Below are 26678 nucleotides of genomic sequence, written 5' to 3' on the forward strand. Positions count from 1 at the left end.
TAAGCAATTCCTGAGGCACTAACCCTTTAGCATCATTGAAGCGATTAACTTGAATAGTTGTTAGTACTGCATCATAGATGTATATGCTGCTTTTAGCACAAAGCCAGGTATCTGTGTAAACCAAAATACATAATCTATTTATTGTGTTACTGTTCATGTTGTGTAAATGTATATGTTTGTGCTATGCGCAGAGAAAACCCTTTGTTTGTGGTGGAAAGCAAGTGTTATTTCTAAACTACACTGCAGCTTGTGCGTCCGTCTTGAAGCACAGCGAGTGCGGTAAGCACTGATGTAATTTGCAAGCGAAACTCGGGAAGCTGTGCTTCCTACACACTTTGAAGTGATGGACACTGACCTGTTCATTTTGATGACAATTGACAAGAAATTCCACTTAACTAAATCTCTTCCATAAGCCGCAACGACGTGGAGGTCACTTACCAGAGCTTTTTACAGAAGTATAGCAACAGGGCCTAACTCTTAGAAAGAGCGTTATTTCCATTGCGCCAATGAATCATACTCTCTGAGAGTACTTCCTCGATTTTTCTCCTGTTTGGTTGATTTATTTTAATGATGTCCAAAATGTTGGCAACTTTTGTCACCGGCGTTTTCGCAACCTTCCGAAAGTGTGGGTCTATACAGGCAACCAGAGTGCTTACTACACCAGCGCAGTTCATGCGCTACAGCGCTTCGTCAGAAGAGGCGCCGGTAAATGGCCACATGAAACGAAGGCTGCCGGTCAGTGACAATCTGTTAATGTGCATCAACTACATTATAACTTCGGCCCCAAATTCTTTTGTGAGCGATTGAGCGAGCTGACTAACAATAACGCACACGAGCAGTAGACAAAGAAAAGGCTAGATCCAATTTCGCTAATTCTTTGCGAAACTCTGACGGGACACGATCACATGAAATTCTCACATCCGTCAGCGTGTGCTCTGCTTTTCAAATGGCGAATTTATTCGTTCAATTAGTGCGACGACATAGCGAGATGGAGATGCGCGTCTGCACTCGGTCATTAAAGAAACGATAACAGCGACAAAATCCTTGCTTCTACTTTCGGCACGCTGTTGCCCCCGTTCTTTAAGAGAAGCGCACATTCCATAGGGAGGAAGCACAGTAAAGAGGGGAGCCTCGAATCTGCAGGATAGCCTCGCTGGCACACTTTTCCTTGAAAAACGTGCGCGACGGAAAGGCCTTGTCATTCCATACACACAAGTGCTCAAGTTCGCGTTCCCGCCCGGCTCGCTCCAAGAGGTGTCCTAATGCCTCTCCCGGCCGCACGGCGTGAGTAAGACAACTCGCGGGAGAATTGTCGCCTTTCGTGTGGACGTGAGTGGAATTGCCCGCGTCCCGGCGAACGTCAGCGCGTTATCTCGTTTCGCTCGCAGGAAGGAAAGGAGGGCACGCAGACAGACGCTCTCCAAGGATGACGCGCTCAGACTGCGGCGAGTCTGCTTCCCGCTGGCACCAGAGAAAGCTGCCGTCTCCACTTAGGATTAGAGCACCGTAGACGCGAAGTTGCTGTCAGTCGAGGAGCACGGAAATTAAACTGATGAGCAAATGAGGCTTGTTTTGCTTTCCATCCCAACTACTGTAGATGAGCGAGCGCAACAAATAGTCAAAGGAAGCGAAGCCCAGTGCCGTCTCTTATAGCGACAAGAAATGGTTTGTTCAGTCTTGCCTCCGTTTGCAGGCTGCAAAAAAAAAATAACAATAATAAGTGAACTTCCTCACAGTGCTTCTAATCAGGTTGGTGCCTTTCAGCAACGGCAAACTTTTATGGAATTTGTCATATAACATACGCGTTTTATGAACCACCGGTGTTCCTAGTGCTACGTTTTAGCGCAGTTATCTGCGGTTGAACGAAGTGCTTCCAACACCACAGCTGCTTTGCATAATGTAGGTGATACATAATACTTTCCGTGTGCGTCGGACATGCCCCTGCAAAAGAAATCAGTAGGGACGTGTAATTTTTTTTAAACACCGTGTTCAAGTTTTCAGAGCATGAAACACCGTGCTCACATTTTAATGACATACAAAAGGGTGCGCTGAATCATCATCGCGTGTTTGTGGTGAGCCAGATAACGACGCCTCACGTGTGCTGTTCACTTGTCGCCTTTTGCAGAACAGAAGCGAAAGCTGTGCGTAAAGTTTTGAACAACAAGATTCCTGAACTCTCTTTGGAGACTATTCTCGTGCCATGGCCTTCTTAAGACATTGCAATGAGGATATTATGCACTGTGCGTAATCTTTCCGTTTCATACAACCTAGTGTCAAAGTACTGACAAGGCGCATGCATTTCATTTTTGTTTTTTAACATCGCAATAAAGTGTGACATTACGCCATCCATCATTTCTTTGTTTCTTTTTTTGTGTGGGTTAATCATTATATTTTCGAGCAATTATCGTCACTAATAGAACCTTAGCCCATATATACAGAAGTCAAACGGAGTAACAGGAAGCAGATGCTTCCAACCTTTCTTATCTGATCGCCTAGCTAAATCTAGCTATCGCGTGGTTACCTACGTCATAAGCGCTGCGTTGAAGAACTCTGGTGTTTAAGCAGCATGCGAAGGGCTTCAATCTAAGGCAAATACATCACGAGACATTTCATACAGCGCCAGAGCTTGAACGAAAAATCCGAGGACACCTGAGAACTTCTTATGAGATGTCAATGCAAAAGCATTATTAATGTTCAGTTGAACGCCTGTGAGCAGTCATTCGAGTTATGAACTCCTCGCGGGCAAGCGAGCGCATTGAAACGCTTGGCCAACGCCTCCTGGATAGCAGAAGGCCGGTAAACTACTATCCGTGACGTAATGCTACCTTGCCCTGCTGCTGTAGAATTTAATAGGGACGCTAGCGAGTAATCCGCGGTGATTTTGACGTCATCGCTTTCGTTACGCTGGGCTTGGCAAGGGAAATTTTGGCCCAAGTAGCAGGATGTCATGAAGCAGAGTCACAGTCCTGGTTTCTAGGAGGCGCTGGTTACGCCCAGTTAGTAAGATACTCGGCTTCTAAAGGTAAAGTGGTAGGTTCAAAACTCACTGCCGTCAATGTACTTCCTTCCGAGTTTATACTCTTTTTTATAGATTATTTTGTTTGTAGCAATCACCGAAGCGAAGTTAGAACGCAGGTAGAGTTTGCGCGGACTCTATCTTCATGCTGCCTGTCGCTTCAACGCGAATGAAGCCGCCAGTACACAGCGCTCACGAATCTCTCAGAACAAGCCACACCCTGCCACTTTTGCATATAGCTTTCAAGACATGTTCCCGGGCTTCTCTCTTCAACGCGAAGCGCCGAGAACCAGGATAGCTGTCAGCAGTCGGCACTCTCTGTCCGCATCGCAGATAGCTTTCAATATATATGGTCCGCGTGGCCGTGCCATACGCCACCGCCGCTGGAGTTAAGGTTGGTCACTATTCATAACGGTTCGACGCGGATAGATAAGGTGCTAATAAAGCGATAACGGCTTATAATGATTGCAACGTCATCAGCGCACCTGGTGGCGCCACCTGAAGTACTTTGCTTGCGTCATCAATGCACCTTGCGCCGCCGTCCGCAGCAGTTCGGGTCACCGCACTGATGTTGTTTGTACTGGCCGTCTCAAGTTTCATAGCATTGATATTGACATCGGACTGCGGGGAGATGAGCAAGTGGCACTGTGCTTACGCATACTTAGAGAACCCCCCAAGGAGTATCTACGTGAATTTCTGTTTACAGCGAAGCTGTTTATGGCTAGGATCCTGGGCTTTTCTTCCCGTCCATCACGTCAACAGAAAGCCCAGTGGCCCGATAGCGACGGCAGTGCAGGGTCAGGAGCAATGGCTCATACCCCAGTAATGCAGAGGCGTGAAGCGAACGTAGAAAACAGCTTTCGTCTCAATACGAAACGCACGAATAAAAACAGCCGTCAAACCACGTAATTAATGACGAGGCACGCGCACTTCCGCGTTGATCAACATACGTTGCCGCCAATCCCTCACCGGTGGTCGTTGTCGGAGGCTTTAACGTAGATATTTCAAAACCGGAAACAAAGCAGCGGTTCACCCAATTCGTGGAAGACTTTGGCCTCGGTTACTCCAACCATCCGATTCAACCAACTAGCGTACACGGTTCATGCATCCTTGTAACCTTGGCCAAAAATTTATCCGTTAAGAACGGGAAACATTTGTGTGTACCATAGCGACCACACAGCAGTTATAGCAATAATTTCAAATAAATAAACTAAACGTTTCGTAAACTGCATTGAAACGTGTGTTTGTGTCATATATGACCTTGAAGGGCAATCTACCTAAGGGGCGCATATCATGTGAACAGTGTTTGACAAGTTGCCCTACATTAGGCGGGACATATCTACAGGTTCGCTGACCAAGCACCTTCACAGGAGTGAATTGGCGGAGATTTCTTTGTGATCCACCAGATGCATTGATGCGGAAGCGTCAAATGGCCCATTGAGCGAAAAAGCTGGCGGCGTCTCTATAGCAGCGAAACTTCGCACTGGCTGCGACTCCACGTCACGAGCGCGCCTCGCGCTCGTGATGCTGGCTCGCGCTTGCTGGCTCGGGCCTCGACGAAGCAGAGCGGGCGAACGCCTGCATCCGCAGTATGGCGTGAGAGGAGAGAGCATTGCTGCGATACGCCACGTCAGTCTCGCTCCCGGAAGCCTGCATTATCCGCGCGATCCTTGTCCGCGCAAGCTCTCACTTGGGTTCTAACTGCACCCCAATAAGGCCAAATCAATAGCGCCAAGCGTCTCAACACGCTCGCTTGTCCGCTAGGATTTCTTACTCAAAGGACCACTCAGTGGCGTTCAATGGGACATTAATGCATGCGCATTCACAACTCGTAAGAAATGCTTAAGTGTACTCGGGTGTATATATATATATATATATATATATATATATATATATATATTATCTTTCGGTATCATCCTTCGCAGCCGAATACTTACTTTATTGTCTTGAAGGATGTTGCATCCTTTAAGTTGAAGGCTTGCGATGCTGAGGACTCGAGGATAGGAATGCAAATTCTAGGACCCGTGGCTGCTGATGTGATGTGTAGTTAACGCATCGTTCGTGCTGTGTAGTTTTATGCGCACATTGGAAGAGGAAAATGCGGTGCTTCTGTCTGCAGAAGCCACCAGTGTGGCAGTTCAACCAGTATGGCATTGATTAGTAGCTCGCGAATTTTTGTGCTGCAACGAGTGGTGTACACCCTAATGCATTGTGGCTTCTTGTGCTAACATTTTCAACACTTTGTTATCTCGAATTCCTTCGAGGCAAGTGGTTCACCTAAACTCTGAGTGCTGTCATTCGCCATCTTTGCAAGTGTTGCACGTAATAGATTACTTAGAATACATATATAATAGAAAGTTGCTCCTGCGGCAGCAGGGCTACCTCACATGATAACAATATAATGTTTTCCCGCCTTTGCTCTCTACCTCTTATCAGCTCTCATCAGGTAGCGAATGCCCGAACACTTTTTTCCACACCGAGCATATTCTAAACAACTTGACGGCGTCACGTTTGTTTTCACTGACATTAAATTCAGTCAAGCGGCCTGCGAGGTTTCATTGTCAACTCATCGATATCTGCGAGACATCAAGCCCCTGAAATTTCCGCCGTACCGTCCACACGGTCGTTATGCGCTAAAATGTCGGGTAGAAGGTACAGGTCGATGTACATTACGAATTAGTGGATGCCGCCTATTCTCTTTTTCATCAGGTCTGCGCCTTCCCTGTGCGCGTTTCAGGGCACACGGATACTAGGAGAATAGCTGTGTATTTCATATATACATATAGTCCCATGATGGTTGAGCTTTAACAACGCCACACTGCCTTGCACCTATTGCATGAAGCTCCATGGTCCAAGTGACCTGGGCCGGTGGCCCCGGGGTCATCCTAGACACGCCGCCGGGCCCAGCGCGATGCAAAGTAGGGCGACTGCAGTTTTATCTGTATGATGCACTTATCAAGCCGGCGATCGCGCGAGAGCTATCTATTTTATCTTGACACTCTTTTAGGCGATGCTACCTTGTTCATAGAGGAAGGCATTCATTTTTCTGCATATAGGGCAATACGAGGAAAGCTTACACCAGCCGAGGCGTGCTCCGCGGTGTCTGCACTGCGTGTTCTACAGGAGTGACCACTATAGTTATTCTACATACTTTGCACAGATAGTTGTACAGACGCCTTCAGAGTTGTTTTCCCCCAATATTTATATATATTGAATGAAAATCATAAGGCAGAAATTCTGAAGGAGGTCTGGGACATTGGACGGCTTACGGACGATATCTATCGTTTAATTTTACTTGTTGAAGTCTATTGGTCGCTGAATAATTCTCCAGTTTAATTATAGCGCAGAATTTTCAAAGAAACTATTCCATGAGCACGTACACGTTTTGCCAAAGCATTTCACATAGATCGTTTGATTCGATTTCTAGATGCGGCACTAACATGACTTCGTGGTGCCGAGAGCATTTTTCTTTCCAAAATATCAACTTGGAAATACCTCGCTCTTTACGGGCCCCTGAAATAGCAATAAAAATTTAGTGAGCAGGACGATTCCCAATAAGGACAAACAGAAACGACTAATGTAAGCAGGTCGGGCGACCCCTTCGCTTTCAGAGGCAACTGTGCGCGGAGCACAGCTGCCAGTAATAAGCGAGGAGGACGGGGAAGACAAGCCGCCGCTCGGCACACAATGAGTGCGCAACGGCTGGCTCAAGGCTTCACCTGCAAGAAAGGCTGGCTGCCACGATTTCGAGCCTTAAGACGGCGCTCCTTATCATAGTATTGGCCGTCCACCTGTCGCGGCCTTTGGTCCGTGTCATTCGGGTACCGAAGGCGCGGGTTGAAAGAAAGCGTGGAGAAGTGCGGAGCCATCGGTTGAGGTAACACCTTTTCTTGCGGGATTTAGAACGATAACTCACGCCAGAAACCAATCTTTGCTCGCCCGCATTCTTTCCTCTTTCTTCCCTACCCCCGCCTTCCCGCTGCCGCCTTATATTCGCTGACCTACGAAGCCACATATTCTCGGGCGCTGACCTCTCCCTCTCTGCATCCTTTTCTCATTTTTTCCCCCTTCGCCTTCAGCGTTGTCCAAAAACCTGGTGCTCGCGGTTCCGACATACAGTGTTTATTTTATACGTTATATATAGCACACACACACACACACACACACACACACACACACACACACACACACACACACACACACACACACACACACACACACACACACATATATATATATATATATATATATATATATATATATATATATATATATATATATATATATATATATATATATGCGCGACGCCAGGTCGTAACTCCTAGCCCTGTATAGTCGCTGTGGTTTGTGCCATCTGTTCCTAGCAGAAGCGAGGGAGCAGTGAGGGGAAGGAAGAAATCGGTGGCTCCACTGCGACCTGTCGTCGCGAAGCCAGTGCCGAAATATGGCCACATGCGTTTCGGGGACAAAGATTGCGGCATGGCCTCTGTTGCGAACGTATCGATATACTTGCACCGCCGTTTCCATAGAGACCTGAACAGAAAGAACTCGGATTGTCGTCGCGACCTGCCGACGGATTTGGCCAATAATGCCTCCCAAATTATTGTCTTCCAGGCGCGGTCCCCGCACTCTATGGCCGCCCGCCTGGGCCTTCTGCGCAGTCGAGCCGTGTTTTGCTTTCCTGCTTCCTTTTCGGCGCTTCTCTTTGGTTCGAAGGAGCGCTGCTTTCTTCACCTCCCCGAGCCCAATGACGAGACAGGCGCGGTTGTTTGGGGATTTGATCACATACATCAGATACTGCGCTCGCATTCAGCGCCGCCAACTTTTGTTCTTGCGTCATCTCTGTCGCAATTCGGCTGCTCCCCACTGTTCCGTCAGCATCAGGTCGCAATCGCAGTTTCCTATGCTCACGAGCGTCGTGCTGCATTTTCTTTAACGACACAGGCTGTGGTTAAGGCATCTTGCCATTGCATACGGCATTGTGCGAGCTACGGAGCCCGCACGACAAGAAAGGATAAATCGTTTAAAGCCGGGCACGGTTGCAACGGGTGTGTTTTGGTTCACTTTAAGAAGCCAGGAGAGCATAGGCTGTGGTCCTCCTTTCTTCTTCGGCCTTGTGCGTCAGTATGAAACCGTCTCAATTGAAGTGCCACGGTCTAATTTTACATATATATAGCCTTGTGAAGTTAGATTGGTCACCACACATACCTTCGAAATTGTTTTGCGTCGGCGGTTGTCCACCTGTATCCTCTTTTGTTCGGCTTTACCCATAGCTTGCAGCCATGCAGGTTTTTGGACTACGAGTGGAAAATAAATTCCACAAAAAGATCATTTCTATCCATTGGACCGGCAGAAAAATGTGACAAGGGCAACAAGCCTCCTCCAACGACAAATTTTGTAGTTGACTAAAAATCCTTCGTAGTCTGGGGATCGACACTGGGGGCGGCTTCCATAAACGTTTATTCCTGAAAATAATGCCGAATTTAAGAACCCGTTCTCAAATGTTCCGTAAACAACTCCTAGTCTGCACTAGAACGCGTTCTTAAATTCATTATTATATTCGTTGTTAAATATTCGTGGAAGCCGCCCCGGGACCTACCGGCTGAACGGGGCAGCTGCTCTCATCGAAAACTAGTTGAGAGAACGATATTATTATTTCCCTCATGTTTATATTATCATGTTTTGCTGTCAAACTATTATTTATTATAATAATTATTTGTTTTGAAAACATATATACATTTGACAGGAAAAGAAAAGCGAGGAGCAGGCTGGCAATTACCACCCAAAGAGGCACAGCGCCCGCCTACACTTCAGAAAGGAGGGAACAGAAACATAGAAATGTCAGATTGGAAGGAAGGGAGTGAAGAGAAGAGGAAAGAAAGAGCAAGATGGCAATTGTCAAAGAGTAAAGTAGAACACACAGTACAGGTCACACACAGTAGGGCCAGTCACTGCAGGTCACGTTACTACAGAATGTTAAATAGAAGGAATAGTGTCTGAATTACAAATGTGAACATAAATTAGTTAATCCTGGCAAAGTGAGGAGAGCGCAATGAGCCTGATCTCGTCGAGACGCACAACCACTGGTTTACAAACATTTTTCTAGTATCGCACACCCCAGGCCAAGGAGATGGTAGTTTCTCACTAGCGACATGCGCTGCGCACTGAAAGCGGTGCAATCCAATATCAGGTGCTGAAATCTCTCACAGCAACCGCAAGACGTACACGATGGACTGGCCACACGTCCTTTGTCGGTATACACGTTCGCACACGTTCACACAGTCAACCCTTAGCTTGAGTAACTGCACTATAACGCAACGAGGCAAGCCTCGACCGCGAACAGGGGCGGGAACTTTCCATTTGCGACGCGGTGGTCTGGATGCTGCTTGAGTAGGCGGTCATGAATCAGCAGATGAGCGTCATCAAGCTTGCACATAATTCCAGCGCAGACACAGTTGTTATGAGCAGAAGTTGAAGCCAGCTGATCAGCCTCTTCATTTCCGGCGATTCCTACGTATGAAGGTATCCATTGAGTAATGAAAGATACCCCACGTGATTAATTTTGTTTGGAGAGGCAGTAATTCTGGGCACAGCTGGACATGCAATCTGACTGCGCTGTAATCTGCTAAGGGCAGCGCGGGAGTCCGTAAAGATGGCAATCTTCGATGTGGTTAACTCATCTTGCACGTATTTCAGTGCAACATTAATCGCTGCTAGCTCCGCCCTTGTTGATGAGGCTGGATGGCGCATATGAAACATGCGTCGTACTTGAGTTGAAGGGCAGAAAGAAGCTGCAGAGGCGCCTTGACCATCGCTGTGTACAGATGTATCGATGAATACTTGAAGATAATCTGGACAACTTTCGAACATGTGCTACTCAGTCAATTGGAATTTTGCCGAAACAGGCATATCAGACTTTTTGTGCATGTCAGGGATTGTGAGCTAAATGGGGAATACGTGTTTCGTGATATCTTTTGGAGGCGGAGACTTATCTGAAGAGCATGTTCAGAAATGTCAGCAATGTTCATAAATAATGCCGCCATTTTTCCCATGAGAGAAAACGGGCGGTGAATCAGACGAATCAGGCGATTGAGCATTCGACGCGCGTTGCTGACGCTCAATATGATATAGAGCTCTCTGGACTGTTTGCAGCCTCAGGGGTAACTGGTGCGCTTCAGTGAGTAATGCAGCAGTATGCGCCTCCAGTTCGGGACACACTAAAAAATAATCATCAATGCCACCAAGAACTTGACAGTACAGACACAACTATGACGCGTTGGTCACCTCTTGCATCGCCACGCTATAGCGTTTGGGCTGGCCCCATGCGGATGCAATAAAGGAAGACGGCTTCGAATCAGGGAAGCTCTTAGTCACGCAAGGTTAGGGTGGCGGAAGCACAACAAACGGAAGTGATTCAGGACAAATTTTCTTTCATGGCTTTCTTTTTTTTTATTCTTCGTGATTTTCTTTTGCTCCTGAGGGGCTGCTTTCATTCGCTTGAACTCGTGTGCTGCGTGCACAAGACAGTCAGTAGCCTATTCGCCATCTACGCCAATGTGTGAAAGTAGCCACTGGAAAACTATGGTAAAATCAATGCTAAGTAATTTTTACTTGCACATAATGAACGCTGAGTGAACTTGTGCGGGCATTTTGTGTTGTAGGTACGCTTGTGAAGAGAGGGACTAAATAGCCAGAAGTATGAGCACCGTGCAAGGGTCTGGATCCAAGCTAGTTGGTACAGCATCATTTCCCTTAAGACAGATCAAGCGCACTAAGACACGGACGGCGAAAAGAAGACAAACAAGGCGCTTGTTCGTCTTCTTTTCGCCGTCCGTGTCTTTGTGCGCTTGACCTGTCTTAAGGTAAATGATGAGTACCATAGCACGAGTGCTGGTGTGGCTCAGCCGCAAGGGAACGAGAAGGGGGCTTATGACTGAAACAAAATTTGAAGGTCATTCACCTGTGCTATGTACTTACAGAAGGCTATGCGTGCAAACATCAAAATTACTTATAAAATTACCACGATGAAACCATTTATTACTTAGGCATTCTGGAAAGCACAGAATAAAGAAGAGATTGTTGTCGCTGCACTGGCATCTGGGCACACATAATCCACATTAAATAGCTACCACTTAGGAATCGACAAAGCCATGGAATAGAAATTTCGCTCCTGAAAGTTTTAGCGAGGTTACAGATGTTTTTATCGGTTAATAAACGGGGTAGCACAAGTTATAAAGTCTGAGATACCACGCTTTCGCCTTTATTCTGGAATAAACATAGCTACATGTTCGGTTCTGCTTTGTTCTGGCCCGATGCCCTCGCTTCTATACGTTGTGTCGCACCCAAAAGTAAAGCGCTGTTCTGCCTTGAAATACAGAATATAACGCAACTGTTTTGCACTGTCTAACAGTGTTTTCCCCATGTTCATGTCATCTTGTCTGAAGCCTCTCACATGTCATATGTCCAATCACGTGTTAGAAAAACGGTAAGGGTGGAAATGGCGCAAAGGCGCGCACTGAAACCTCAAAGGCAACAGCCGTCATTCGTAACGTACACGCTAGATGGCGCCACAATACCGTGCCATATTGTATTAATGGCTGACAATGCAGAAGATCTGCAGGAATTAATGGACATATGTGGTACAGAAGGAGACAGATTAGGCTTGAAGTTTTGCAAAGAAAAATCAGCAGTCATGATTTTTAATGATAACAGTTGCGGCGAGCATAAGATACAGGAGGCCACGCTGGAGATAGTCGATAAATACAAGTACCTTGGGGTGTGGATAAATAATGGCATTGAGTATCTGACAGAGTACGAAAAATATCTAACGACTAAAGGTAACAGAAGTGCAGCGATTATGAAGAGTAGGGCACTGTGGAACTACAATAGGTACGAGGTAGTACGAGGGATATGGAAGGGGGTAATGGTACCAGGCCTGACTTTTGCCAATGCGGTTCTATGTATTAGAACAGAGACCCGGCAACCGTTGGAAATTAGGCAACGTGGGGTGGGTAGGCTCGCTCTGGGAGCACATGGCAAGACACCAAATCTTGGAGTGCAGGGGGATCTGGGATGGTCTTCTTTCGAGGGCAGAGAGGCTAGTAGCAAGATAGCCTTTGAGGAGCGATTGAGAAAAATGGGGGAAATTCGGTGGGCTAGGAAGGTTTTCAGTTACTTATACACGAGGAATGTTGACACGAGGTGGAGGAAGCGAACTAGAAAATTGACAAGCAAATACTTGGGCAGTAGAGGGGGAACAAGTAAGGAATCATCTGTCAAGAAAAAGGTTAAGGAGGCAGAGAGGGGTATGTGGAGTACAGAGATGCAAACCAAATCGGCATTGGAGACATACAGGACGTTTAAGCAAGAAATAGCCAAAGAAAATATTTACGATAACTCTAAGGGAAGCTCATTGTTGTTCGAAGCCAGGACAGGTGTACTGAGGACTAAAACGTACCGAGCCAGATACCAGGAGATAGATTTGGTATGCGAGGCGTGTAGAGAGGAGGAGGAAACGGCGGAACACCTGATACTTGCTTGTAAACCACTTTACCCTGCAGTTGAATCTAATGGGGAACTATTCAAAGCCTTGGGTTTTAAAGACAGTGAAAGTAGAATAGACTTTGAACAGGTAGAAATAACTAAACGGAGGCTATCTGATTGGTGGACAATATCAACGCAACAGTAAAGGAGTAAATACATAGGTATGCATGCATATAGAACGATTAAAGGCTAGGTGGCGCGCGTCGCCGCCGCCCGATTCAAAGGGTTGAGCCACAATCATCCATCCATCCATCCATACAGAAAACACAGAGGTTTCGACAAGGTACTTGGTATCTGCGCCTTGCTAGCACACGTTCGTCAACGTGTGCCTGAAGCGGGGACTGGTGAGCATGAGCAGATACGTCAGCGGTGGCGTGTGCAAGAGAGAGATTTGCTATCGCGAGTCCTTTGCGGTCCTTTGAGGCTCCTGGGCGGTAGCGGAAATGTTATTTCCACTTATTTTTGATTGATTCCTGAAATCGTTAAACGTAAACAAAATTAGCCGCAGGCTCAAACTTCATAAAGTTGTTTACAATCACAGGATTCGAGCAAAGGTCTTGCAAGACTCACTACTCTATAAACCATTTCTTCATTTCACTTATGGTTGGTTTCCTTGATAATTCCATTTATGCATTTTTGTTCCTACTGTCAACCGATTCTTGCTCGATGCGTGACAGCTTAAAGCGCCACTACAGCCGCCGCTCGAAAAACGCATAGCTGCATTCCGATAGTATTGCACCGCCGCCATGACGGCGCGATAGACGACGCGTCGTGAGCGTCCCGCTATGCGCCGAATGCGAAACAAGTCAAGAGGAAAGAAGCAACAACGAAGTTTGTAAATTCCCATTCGTAGACCTATCCTGGGCCTGGTATTTACTGTTATTCAATTTATTAAAGCTGCGACTCTAGGGTTCAGCCACAGGGCTGTTTGCTCCGCCGCCGTCCAAGATTTCCTTGTTGGTTCTAGCCGATTGCCCTGATCAATGTTGCGTTTCTAATGCTCCTCAGCTCATGCTCCCAAATTCATACTTGAGGTATTTATGTAAACGAAACTTTCGTTGTAGGGTCCGACTGGTTTAGATGCTGCATTGAGCGGTAGTGGTTCGATTGTGTAGAGGAGGGTGGAGAGCGATGAGGAGGGGAAGAGAAGCGGCGCCGAGAGGAAAAAGGCGGCAGTAGAGGTTACAGAGTGTTCTAGCGTGTCCGGTATTCCGGTAAGCGCAGGCGGACTGGACGGATTGCGACGCAGAATCGTGGCATGATAACGCCGCTGCCAAAAATTTACACGAGCAGTGAAGTAGAATGCAATTGGTTACTGCAATATTAACTTTGTGTTTGCCTTTAGCTCTGCACCACCAGGTGGATGCACCACTCGGGACACTCACGTTTACGCCTCTGCTCAACCTGCGATCCGCCCAATCTGCTACGTCCTGCGCTTACCACAATACCGGACAAGCTTAAGCGCCGAACGAATGGCGGAACCGAAGGCATCATAGTGTGAGTGTAGGACGCGGCGCGGTGCCAATTGGTTTGCGAAGAAGTCATTAAGTCGCGGTGGTGGAGTGGAGAGAGCACGCGCACCGGAGGTGACGGGACGCACCGGCGTTCGCTCAGGCTCACGGGATGCACCGAGTTCGCACAGGAAAGCGTCGTTTAAACCAATTGCCACGATTAGCATGTTTCGCTGCATATATATTCACGTGTGCACGCAACCAGTGCTCTTTCTCTCCCCATTCTTTTCCTTTCTGTATCCCCTTTTCTATATACCCTTCCTCCAGGGAGGGTAGTAAACCGGAAGTGCGCCTGGCTAACCTTCTTGGCTTTCATATTTCCTGTCCCTCACTATTTGCCTGTGAATGCAACGCAGCCTTTCTCACGATGCTCACTTTCCAACAATGATAAATTAGAAGTTATAATTTATTTTCTTTTATTGGTTTGCCTGATCCGCCAAATTCTTGATCAGTCCTTCACAGTAGGCGTGAATAATGAGTTGAGAGAGAGAGAGAGAGCAGTGCAGGGTAGCAAACCGGTGATGAGTTGAAGAGATAGCCAAAAACCCACGTTGTGAGTTTGTGTCATGCAATTTTGGGGCAGTTACTTCTCAAACGTGGCGTTGTTTACATGAATAGTGTCCGCGTGTGTTCGCGACTAGCCATCTGCTTCTCACCCTTTCTAACGACCAAACTCGGCCGTTAGGAGGCAAATAAATGCCTTTTATACGGGGAAATTAATACAAACCGGGAGAACCAACACTTGAGCCCTTAAAAGTTAAATGACTGCCGTTTGCGAAGAAGCTGTGCGTGCGCGCGCGCGCGTGTGTGTGTTTATAACCGGCCTCGCAAGCTATTTAAGGGCTCTCTCGTGATTCCAAAGTGCCGATTAAGCCCGTTCTTCAATGGCCGTTCTGCTCCCCGTCTGTCTGGTGCAGTGGACAGCGGCCCCGTCGGGAGGAATGGCGCATCGGGACCGGCCAGCCCGTTGCTTGCCGGCGGCGGCTGCCGACGGCGCCTCTCCGGTAGGCGGGTGCCGGCGGCCGCGCGGCTCCTACGACGTTCGGCGCTGGCCGAGGACGATGCCGTGGCGGGCTCCGAAGAGGACGAGCTTTTTCTGCCGCTGTCCAAGGGCCTGCGCGTCATGCGCGACGTCAGCTCCGTCACGGCACTCAAGGGCAAGTCAGTGAGCCTCGTATGTCCGCTGTACGTCGCCGCCTGGGCTTCCGTCTCTTGGGAGAAAGGTGAGGTTTGCGCACGGGTAATAAATACGAAGTACAAATAAAGTTGTACACAAGAAATGCCAAGAACGATAGACGCTCACCCACAGCGCATTTATCGATGATGAATACTTCTTGTATTTATACGATTGCCACAAATAATCACACAATTTATTTTTCAAGTTAGATTCCGTCTCGGTACAGTGCAATCGTTTGGGCCGTACAGATTTTGCCTTTCTTTATAGCTATTTATAGGTGTTTCCACCCGTATAAATGAAGATATGATGCAAATATAGGCTTGAGTTCAGCATGATTCAAAGTATAACAGTGTGACTTCCTGAACGAGAAGAAACGGGTGCCACTGACAAGATAAAGCGCTGACTTAAACCCCAGTTGAAAGTCAGCGCTTCTCCTTGTTCGTTCTTCCCTTAAGTGCACTTTCAAGAAGTCGCGCTGCTATAGCTTGAATCATGCTGAACCAACTATACCCTAATCTTTGACGTTAATATTGTCTTGAGTTTGACTCGCGCGCATTGTTTTATGATGCCTGGCGCATCTTTCGAATGTGAAGCTTTTCCTCATTACGCATCGTGTTTTTCGCATAGCCTGTTCTTGTGATTTATCAACTTTTTTTGCGCCATTAATTGTCTTATATAACGCCACTTCACGTTCGAAATACCCACTTTTATGGTCTTACATCTTACGAGGGACCAGTGAATCATGAGAAATATCGAGTGAAACTTGTTTCCACTGTGTCACTGAACCTTTTTTTCCCAAAATGTGGTCTATGGAGCGAACTTTCACGGCTGGTTTTTACCGACATTTATTACCACTCCACGTCACTCTTCAAGAAGCTCTATTTCTAGCACTAAATTCGAGCTGGTTGTTCAGTGCTTGCCCCAGTGTGTAAGTTCTAGGATTTCTTTGCTGAATTTGCTTGGTTTGTTGGAGATGCAGACAACTTTCATGCAATGATATCATATATATAGTGAATATTACTATAGGCTAGTGGTCTCTACCAGCTCCCGCGACATTTTGCATCTGGCTCCGTGCTCTTCCATTTGTTTATTTTTCAATACACAGAAAAGTGCGCAGGGTGTGCAACTAAAACGAAAGTAGCATATATATTTGCAAGTGTTTTTTTAGATTTTATCCAACACAACGCTAAATGTAGAGTATGTTGTAGTGCGTTAATATGATCTTAGTAAGTATATTTGCATGAGATTCCGTCTGCATCTTCATGTAGCGTAGCGGAACGCCTTTTGTGGAAGTGCGCATATCACTATATGTGTGAAATGAATGTAGCAGTAATATGACTGAACATTGGTCAAAAGGCAGCGTCGCGTCCTTGCAAGCGGCGTGCAAGTTCTTCGCTTGTGACAAGCGTTTCAAGCAACTTCGCATTTTGCAAAACAATACTGCCCGCATTACTTGTAGATAACAGATGTGGATGCATAACACAGACGGTAAATCGTTTCTAGATGTCTTCCAAAATCACTTTTGATCTCGGTGCTTCTTTCTACAAAAATTTTAAAAAATGGCTGAGAAAAATTACCTCATAAATGAAAGCAAGTGCTGGGATCAATTTTGCAGGAAGCAACAAGATTCCATTCAACCACCGGCAGCGTGTCCAGCCAGATGGAAGCCTGTCAATCAGCAATGTGCAGCAAGTATCAGATGACGGCAACTACGTTTGCAGATTTACGGACTCTCGCAACCAGAAGCACACGGGAAACGTCCTGCTAAAAGTGATCGGTGAGTACTCAAAGCGTTCACTCGCGAACCAGCTTTCTAGGAGAGCACAGCGGCCAGGATTCTGAACTACAAATGAGTCTCAGGTTTTTATATATTGAAGGAAACACGTTTGTAGGGTAACAATGTCGCATCTGACTTGCAGGCTCTAATTTTTGAAAATCTGGAATTCTTCAACATGCATCAAAATTCCAGCACGCGGGCTTTCTGGCATTACACTCCCAGTCTGGGGTCTCGCGGCCGAGTACCCTTAACAGCATAACTCTAAGTCGCTGGGCCACCACGAGGATTTAGCATAGGAAGAATGAGGTGGACTGTAAACATAGTTTATGTTTCTCTTTGCTTTTGCCATTTGCGCATTTCTTTTTACGCGTGAGCACATATGCCCACACTTTGAAGATTCGCAATGCGGGTGTATGAAGCTCAGCGGTAAAAGTTGGCACACTGCAAAGAATGAGCTCAGCGGCGCAGCTATCGCTGCGGATAATTAGATGACGTAGGTAAGAATACGTGAGCGACCATGCGGATGACGTCACTGGCACAGCTGGCGCGATACGTGCCAACTCGCACAGGTAGCAAGGCCTGGAGCGAATTGATTTAGCGCCCGCCATAACGTGGCACTCGGGGAGAACCTATGGAGGCACTTAATCAATTCTGTAATCAGTTTCCGCTTGAAAATAACAGTTGGTGCTTCATAGCTGTGAAGTGGTATGGACGGAGCGGGTCCTTCTCGCGATCTTTTAGCTGTACGACAAGCTAGAAGGACCGAGATGCAATGGAAACGCCGCCTACAACAACGTGCATCTACAGATCCCGAAGCCGTTGCTATGTTCGGAAGATGAAGAAACAACTGCAGCAACGGATCCTAGTAAATGAGACGTGAAATAAAATAGTCATTTAATAATGTACGTAATTGTGTTGCCTTGAAATGGGCTACAATTAAAAGAAATATTTGAACAAACACTAAAGTAAACAATAAGATAATAATTAGATAAACAATGATGGCAGAAATGACAGAAAGTACGCTCACGCGAAATACGTGGTCATTTCGTGGAACAATTTTTTTTCTATATTTAATGCAAAAGCCTATGCATCGCTAATTTTCCTGATATTGCACATACAGGCATTTCCTTGGAACGGTCCATGGGGCGCTGGCATGCAACCTAATTGGTGGTCGTGGTGGTGGTGGTGTTGCAGAAGGCGGTGTTAGACTGGCATGATCGGCTGGAAGTTCTTGCACTGGATTACCTCGTACATTGTTAGCAATGGTGCGTCAACAAACGTTGATCAACTGCGTGTCATGAAGAAAGGTAATCAATAGTCGTTTAACTCACTTCTTGATTACTTACTACGGACCCTTCAGGGAACGCAATGTCTTCAATGTTCGCTCGTGGAAGACCTTTATTCTCTGAGCTGTAAAGCCTTTCTTTCCCCGTCAAATTGTGTACGTAACTGGATCAACAGCTCCACCCATCACCACCTAAGGCACAAAGCGGGGAATCGGATAATCCAGTCTTAAATAACCAAGCCTGGGTGTACGCGGTGCTAGTTCTAACGCGCTAGAGAAGGGTAGCTTCTTCGCGAGTAAGTCCTTGGATCACACAGGGTTGGTGTGGAATTGTTTGGAGTGCCCGGAAACGGTTGCATATTGCACCTGCAAAGCGTGCCTTGAGTCTACGACTCGGCGTAGTTGTGACGTGCATCGAGCCTAGATGAAGCTACAAGAGGGGGATGAGCCATTCGGGAGGAAAATGGACATTTTCTGCCCACTAGATTTGGGTCAGGCGGGATGTAGCACGTTGGTGTCTTGCATGCATGCATGTCACGCACGTGCACTTCGCCATCTCCCCTTCTCGGTAGGAGCCGAAAAAGTACGCGGCCAAGAAGGCATAGTTGTCGAGACCTGATAGACAACATATAGAGAGGGCCTGCATGGTCGGGAGCGACAGATTGTAACGAGGCCTTACCTTCGCCGTTGTCATATACTCTTCATCTTCACGTTTCTGTAGTCGCGGGGCAAGCTTATATGTCTCGTGTATATCAGTAAAGTAATTTTGCTGATGTATTCACACAGATCGCTTACTTCCCTTAACGCCGAAGTACTGGAAGAGCAGTAGAAGCTCAATAAGAACACGAACAAGAACGATCAAGAAAGAGGCACTTATTCTCTCCATAGCCCTAAGCTCGTTTGTGTGCAGCGCGAGAGGAGTGCATTGAAGAATGCGCCTGCGCTATCTGCTCGGTTCCGCTCGGTCAAGAAAATGTGTGTTGCCTGATTTGCAGGCCGCTGGGGCTACTGCTACTGGTCTTTTTCGCTGTGCCGCCTACAATGCCGATGTGTAAGGCGATAAGCCACGCGTAGCGACGAGGAATGCTCCCACTCAGAAGCATGGAACCACGGTTTGCACGGTCGCACTTTGGTTTGCTTGAAAGCAGGGGTGTAGAGTCGCGTCGCTGATAAAAACCAGTCGCGGAAGCCGTATGTACGAGGGGACTAAGCTATAAGAGAGTTTTAGCATACCGCATAGAAGCAAGCGCAGGGAGTTACCGTTTCGTGCTGAACATTGCGCATGCGTTGTACGTAAACGGTGCTGGATCTCTGACGTACGTACGCTATTTTCGAGATTTAGCGTTGAACGTTAACTCACACAAAGAGAGCCTTACGTACGGCAACCTGGCGCGCCAGTCAAGGCGGCAGCTGCATGCCCGCGCTTTGGACCTACCGAGACATCGGCCTGCACTGTTCGGCTCATTCGTTCCCCGCTAAAGCTCGTATTTGCTTCAGATTTGTGTGATGGCACTTCGACAGCGGCGTACTGGTGACAAATTGGCGTTGTTTTGGAGATACGTTCTCAATTAAGTGGTGCAGCAGGCTTAACGAGAGAGTTTGCTCATATTTGCTCTAGCAGCGTCGAGTCTGTCTTTCGCTCATTCGCTTGGCTTAGTGAGGCAGTTGCGCTTTCGGCATTGGATTAGCTCGACGTTTCCTATGGATTTGGCTTGTCAGTATAGATCGTGTTTTGACATCTAGATCGCGCTGTACATGTTTGCGTTGGCATTAACGCTTTTCTCCGTTCCGCTATTCTAATTGACTAGTTTGTATTGCGCAGTGCAGCCTTTCTTAGCGTTATTGTTGCGTCGCACACTAACGCTAACGCAAGCGTCTTACGCTATACTAAAACTCTATTGGCGGTGGCCTTTTCATGTAAGAAAAATTAAGCGGACCAAGATATGCGTAGCACTATATGGCGGTTGGCGTGGTGTGGAATGCGTTATGTGTAGTAATGAGTGTGTGTGGTGGGGGGAGTTATGTTGATGTAGTATGCGCTGTTTATTTATATATGCGTGAGGAGTACGAGCAGAGGATGCACATGTTTACATTGCTGAACATTATACATTCCGCACCACGCCGACCGCCATGCATATAATGCTACGTAAATCTTCGACAGTTGCCGTTCAGGGTGGTTCCGCTTAATTTTTGGCAGCGGAGGGGGGACAGCTGCAAGCGCATGCGTAATTAATTCACGTGTGGCACGTACTCTCGTTCTGGGTCACCTTTAGTCAGCTTCCATCCTCACTGGTCGGGTATTTACCAGGGCGTCCCATACCCCACGCGGTGGCTTAGCGGTTATGGTGCTGCGCTGCTATAACACGAGGTCACGGGATAAAATTCCGGCCATGGCGGCTGCATTTCGATGGGCACGCTAAAGCTCCTCTGGCGGTCAGAATTAATCCGGCGTCCACCACTATGGCGTGCCTCATAATGAAATTGTGGTTTTGTAACGTAAAACCCCAGAATTAATTAATTTCATTGATACCAGAGTGTCCCGTACTGCGTGCAATCCCTAATTTAGTACAGGCCTAGGCGTTTCTGGCCCAGGTTTAACGCCTCCTTTCTACACATGGCGTATGGGGAACGGCGAAAGCGGACGGGCTCGTAGAATCTTTTGCGCCGACACGCTACTGATTGCTGTCGCGGCGAGTGGCCGCGTCACTTGTCACTGTGCTTCGGATGGCAGCTACCAACCGCGCACGCAATACGCTTAAACTGTTTAAACTGCGCAGTCTCGCCCTGTATTAGGAAATTAGCTTTCTGGCTTCACGTGGAATTTTCCGGCCGACTTTGTGTATAATGCTACGAATTTAGAATGGTGGAAGCAAGCTGTCGGGAACCGTTGGTCGGATGGTGCGAGAACACTAGTCTCGGCTCCAGACCAGTCCGCTGATGTAGAAGGCTGCATAGAGTATCTTTGCAGCTAGGAACTCGGTAATCCGGCATTGCTGGTAAATCCAACCGAAAGCCTGCACTAATATGAGAGGCAAATAAAACATTTTCTTTGTATTAGCAAGTGAAATACATGTATTTGAAGGAAATATTGTAGGCAAGAGCGCCTCGTAAAAGCAGGCGTCGACCAAGTGCGTTGACAGACATTCTATTAATAAAGACGCTCTGCGAATAATAATGATCGCTTAGAATTGAAAGTGTGTTGCCAATCCGCGTTCCCAAGTGACTTGTACTGGGTTGCCTTCATGAGAATGTAAGAAGCGGCAGTTTGATAAGTTGTTCCTGAAGTGTGAAACACATTTTCAACGGGGAAAATTTTTATATAACTTGAAAAACTGGAGGGTAAAAAAAAAAACAAATGTCCAATATGTTTTAGGCATCCGAGCGCACACTGCTAACGAAAAAAATGATCAGCAACCTTCCATTCCTTGCAGTCTTAAAAAAATTAATCAAAGATAACTGAAGCAGTCAGTGCCTCTCACAATCTGCTCAAAAATTTGAGTCTAGCTACTAGTACAGCTACTCAGAGCGACGGCCTCGTCTGTTCCAAGTTCTATAGCGCGGCGTGATGGCGGACTCAGTGCACCATTTATATCAACTTTACCTCTTTCATTTACTATGTTAGGTTAACCGTTGCGTGGTTAACATTTATGTTGGTCTCGTGGCTGGCGTACATATGTACACGTGTGCTCACCGGTTCCTAAAGTATCGCTATAAAGGCTCATGAGAGGGTTCCTAAAGGTATTTTGCCCCGCACCCGCTTTATTGTATCGTGAGATGCGATGTTCTCCTTTGGTTCTTTCTTGTTCAGTGTGATCACTCGAAACCTGATGTTCCTGGTATGACCATGACGTAGTATCAGTTGACGGTATAATGTATTACACAGACACACACACACACACACACACGCAAGAAAATGGAAGAAACGTAGAAATATTGCTTTGGATCTTTCCATTCTTCGTATATGCTTTTAAAACTGAAGCCATATAATGAGCGTCACGGAAGCAACGCTGATACACATAATATGCTTCACTAGACTGCGTTAGTAACGGCTGCTGAGTTTCGGAGTTAATAACTAAGCTCCATTAGTAACGCTTACTACCTTTTCCGTTTAGTAAGGTTACTAAAACCAGTGGTACTAAATGTAATTAATAGCACGTTAGTAGAATACTTGACAAGCTATTCCTAACTTACGTTATAGTAAGGACAAAGACCTTTCTATAAGAGCGTCTGGGCGCATATGGCGGCAGGTTTTACCTAGCGAATGCCTCAGCAGGATGATAACTAAAAACGTTTTCGCCATTGAAAAATAAGCGCATACGAGATGCAGTGATTATACATAGACATATACGATTTAGTGTGATGTTAGTTTACACTTCTTTTTTGCGACACAGCAAGCTCACCGTCATTTATAGAAGCAAAAAAAGCGTCGTTATACGAAGAAGTCTTCTTGTTTGTCTCCCATGAAAATCTTATCTGCATTTCTCTGTATTTTTTTCTTCCTTTATTTATTTCTTCCATTAAATCGCTTGAGAAGGCGATAAAACGTCCTTCTTGTATCGGACCCGAAACAGTTGTGTTTCCTGTCTCTATCTATCCGTTCCTTGCAACGCAAAAAGAAAGAAAATACCGAATAGACGGAGTTCCCGTACTTGACACTAGAGAGCAGATCAAAACAGCGATGCTGCGACGATAGGGGGCCGGCGCCGCAGCCGCGCCCCCGGCCCGCACTCCGAGCGCGCCGGTTTACTGCGCTCGGGGGCCGAGTGCCTTTCACGCCCGTATACCTCCGGAGCGCATAAACCGACGGCTTGCTCCTCGCGAACGGCGAATGTCGATGAATCGACTTCTAACTCGCCGCGCTGCTTTTGGCTTGTTCCCTCTTCCGTTTCCTCGCCCGGCGAGGAAAAAAGAACTGCCTCGACGAGGAGGCCCGCTAACGATTCCCGAGGCGCATTTAGTAAAAGCAAACGGGCTCAGCGAGGGGGCAAAAAAACGGATGCGCCTTGGCGGCCCATATCGCCTGCAAACAGCCGCCGCGCCTCTCTTCGCGGCCGTCACAACGGTAGGCACCTTTCGAAACGACGTGCCCTGCCCATGCGTTGCCCTTTGCGCTCAATTGATAATGCAATCACGCCGCTCTTTTGCGAAAACGGGACGCGCTGTGTTGCTTCTTGTGCAACTTTTAAGTGTGTAACTTTTAAGGAACACAAAAGGACAGCGAAAGAGGAAGGGGCCAGGTGCAGGAGCAGAGCCGTTCTTTGATGCCGGTCGCCGGACGTTGTCAGCGACTGCTTCGTCATAGTAATGCATATAGTTCACATCCCTGAGCGGTATAGGGCACGTGCAGCGAGACTATGTGTGCAAAAAAAGAAAGGCTATAAGGGAAAGCCATCATAAGGGTGATGTACTTTGCGATAATATCTGTTAAAGATGAAATGGTAAAAAAGTGAATCGCCCGATATTTAACCATCTATGCGGTAATGCACACGTACTACTGCACACCACAAATTTATTACTCGAATACTGTATTATTCGTAGATTACATCTATTACGATAATGCAAAAGTTTGTGTACAGGAACTCTGTAGGAGAAAGCGTTGCTATCGGGGATGTGTCCCTGCCTACATTTACTGCAGCACCGGTACATCACAGAGATAATAGTTTGAATACAGACATGGGCTCAAAAAAAGGAAAGAAAAAAAAAGCAAGTGTAACCTTTGTATACGGGTTTATAGAGTAGGTTACGACAAAGCGTACCGTGTTATTTCCTACATAGGCGGAGCAGTAAAACTTTTTTTAAGGAAAAGTTTTTGCAAGACAGTTACTTTTTATTATTCACAGCAAACTGTCCATGTCAGGGTTGTTTGTTTGTTTGTTTGTTTGTTTGTTTGTTTGTTTGTTCATAGTGAAACTGGCTCTAACTAACGCTTGGGCTGGGCTCACATAATGTCTGTGTTGTGAGTCGGTGTACAGAGAACAATCCACGTAAGTATAGGACGTGAAAACCACCATTAGCATTGAGCTGTGAATGACAGTATAACTACCATTCACACATCAGTGTCTTAAACATTAAAAGAACTTCATCATGTAGTAGTTAGTTCATATTTGACGATAACAAGATACTAAATGAATAAGTGAGGACAAAGAGAGAGAGAGAGACAGAGAGAAAAAAAAAGTGGCGGAACCCATCTCAAGATGACTGTCGACAATAGTGCGTTTTGCATTGAATCAATATAGCGACACAACATTTTGGACCGTCGAAACGAGTTATGTATGAGGCGTGTACTGCGGCGGGGCTCTTTTTTCGCGCTTCCCTAAAAACACTCTGTGCCATCTAGCACCAGAAGCATAGCGCGGGAAGGACGATCGACAAAGACTAGACAGGACAAGCGCTTGTCCTGTCTACTCTTTGTCGCTCGTCCTTCCCGCGCTATGCTTCTTGTGTAACTATGTATTACCAACCAGCCCAAGCTTATACTCTTCAGAAGAACATCTAGCACCGCCATCGCGAAGCCTGCGCGTGGCCTCCGAAATGCGTGGTGCGCCGGTGCGTGCGAACGCTGAGAAGCGCTTCACGCGGCAACCGGGCTCCTCTCTCGCCCTCCTTTCTGGACACGCTGCGCCATCTAGTGGTGCTGCGTATAAGTCCGCGCGTGGCCTTCGAGACGAGAAGTAGTGCGCCGGTGCCTGTGATCGCTTATAATTGTTCCCGCGCTTGCCGCACACTCAGTGGCATATAATCAGTGACCAAAGTGGGCGAGATGTTCATTGAAGAGCGGCACATAACCAGTGCGCTCATGGCGGAACTCGCTTAAGCGTTGGAATGAAAGGTGTTCATTGAAAGCGGCACAATCCCAGTGCATTTGTGGCACAGGAGGAGGGAACTGAAAAAGGAAAAAAAGAAAGCGAAGACAAGTTCCCACGCTGAGGCTTCCCTTGCTCGTCCGCTGTTGACTGCCTGAATGTTAAGCCAAACTTCGAGTATATTTCAAAATCTTTTTGTGAACACACTGTCCTCAGGTATGTCTTCTGCTGTTTGAAGAGAAAGAAAGTTTGTTTTTATTGGTTTGTTATATTTGAGAAGTGTGGAGTAGGCCCATTGGGTGAAGTTGCCTTTTCTAGCCATCTCTTACGGTGTAGGGCTAGCCTAGTTACTGATTTCATGCAAACTGTACACGAGCCTTTCGTAGTTAAGAAATGAAAAATAATGCATATATCAAGATGTGATTTTAATCCTAGCACTTGCCATCTTAACAACGTTCCCTTAGATTTCTTCATGTCCTATAAATATATTGGTGTACACATTACAAATAACTTACATTTGACCAATATTAGAGTACATCATTAACAGTGCTTTTCACATGCTCGGGTACCTACGGCGCAACTTTTCTAAAGGGCTGTCTAGTTTAAAAACACATTTACAAGACTCTAAAACGCTCGAAACTTGAATGTGCATCTGCAATATGGGATCCCAGTCACGTTAATCTTATTACTTCATTTTAACTAGTACAAGATAATTCTGCTCGTTTCATTCTTTCAAATTATAACCGTACCACGAGCATAACCTCAATGAAACTAACCAGCACTTATTCCCCTAGCGAACCGCCGCAGTCGCCTGTGTTTCGCTATTTCATAAAACTTTCCATCATACCACACTTCAGAACGACTTCATACCGCGGCCTCAAGTACATTTCAAACTGCATCGATCATCGCATGTAAGGTTGGAATTTATTCTTGTTACACGAAGTGTTTCTTTCAATCTTTCATCCCCCAGTACATCTCAGGAATGGAACCAACTTTCCTCAATTATCGTAGTCATCACCGATAACAAACTTTTTTGGCAAAACATTAGCTAAGATTGTATAATCAGGAGAATCATTGCGTTACCAAAACGCACTGCTCTTGTTGATTTGTTTTACCCTACTGCTTTGTAACCACTCCCCTCTTTAATGGCATATGGCCCTGAGGGTACTTTAAATAAAAAAAATAGAATGATAAAGTGAACAGCGACTGTCAGAGTTTCAGTCAACATTCATTGAAGCATAATTTTCTCAAAACTGCACTGAGCGGTTTTGAAGGTTTTAAAATTCTTTGCAATTTCGAGTAACAAATTAACGCTATGAGGGAGCATGTCATACTTGGTGGTAATGCCCGTCAATCTGATTAGCAAATAGCAGATGACAGAGTTTTTGAATTAGCAAGTAGGAGCTTACTACATTGTTTTTCTATTCTTGTCGTCATGGCTGTAATGATGAGAAAAGAAACAAGTTGGGACTCAACATGTTACTTCTCCGATTGTCATAAAACGCTCTTATTAAAAGCAAGTAAGCTTGTTTGTCAAATTTTAGCATTCCCGCTCGGGATGATACA

General features: G+C 46.4%; 1 protein-coding gene across 6 annotated transcripts in view; it reads left to right on the forward strand.

Moving 5' to 3' along the window:
- Positions 1–26678, forward strand: part of LOC139052546 (cell adhesion molecule Dscam1-like) — a 1125159-nt gene that overhangs the window by 790570 nt on the left and 307911 nt on the right. For all 6 annotated transcript variants that reach the window (XM_070529666.1, XM_070529665.1, XM_070529658.1 and 3 more), the window contains 2 exons: positions 14988–15293; positions 16863–17024. In XM_070529666.1, the coding sequence (XP_070385767.1) occupies positions 15194–15293; positions 16863–17024 (262 nt within the window). In that variant the 5' untranslated portion in view covers positions 14988–15193. The remainder of the gene's footprint in view (positions 1–14987; positions 15294–16862; positions 17025–26678) is intronic.

Source organism: Dermacentor albipictus, chromosome 1, assembly GCF_038994185.2.
Source record: "Dermacentor albipictus isolate Rhodes 1998 colony chromosome 1, USDA_Dalb.pri_finalv2, whole genome shotgun sequence".
Taxonomy (NCBI): domain Eukaryota; kingdom Metazoa; phylum Arthropoda; class Arachnida; order Ixodida; family Ixodidae; genus Dermacentor; species Dermacentor albipictus.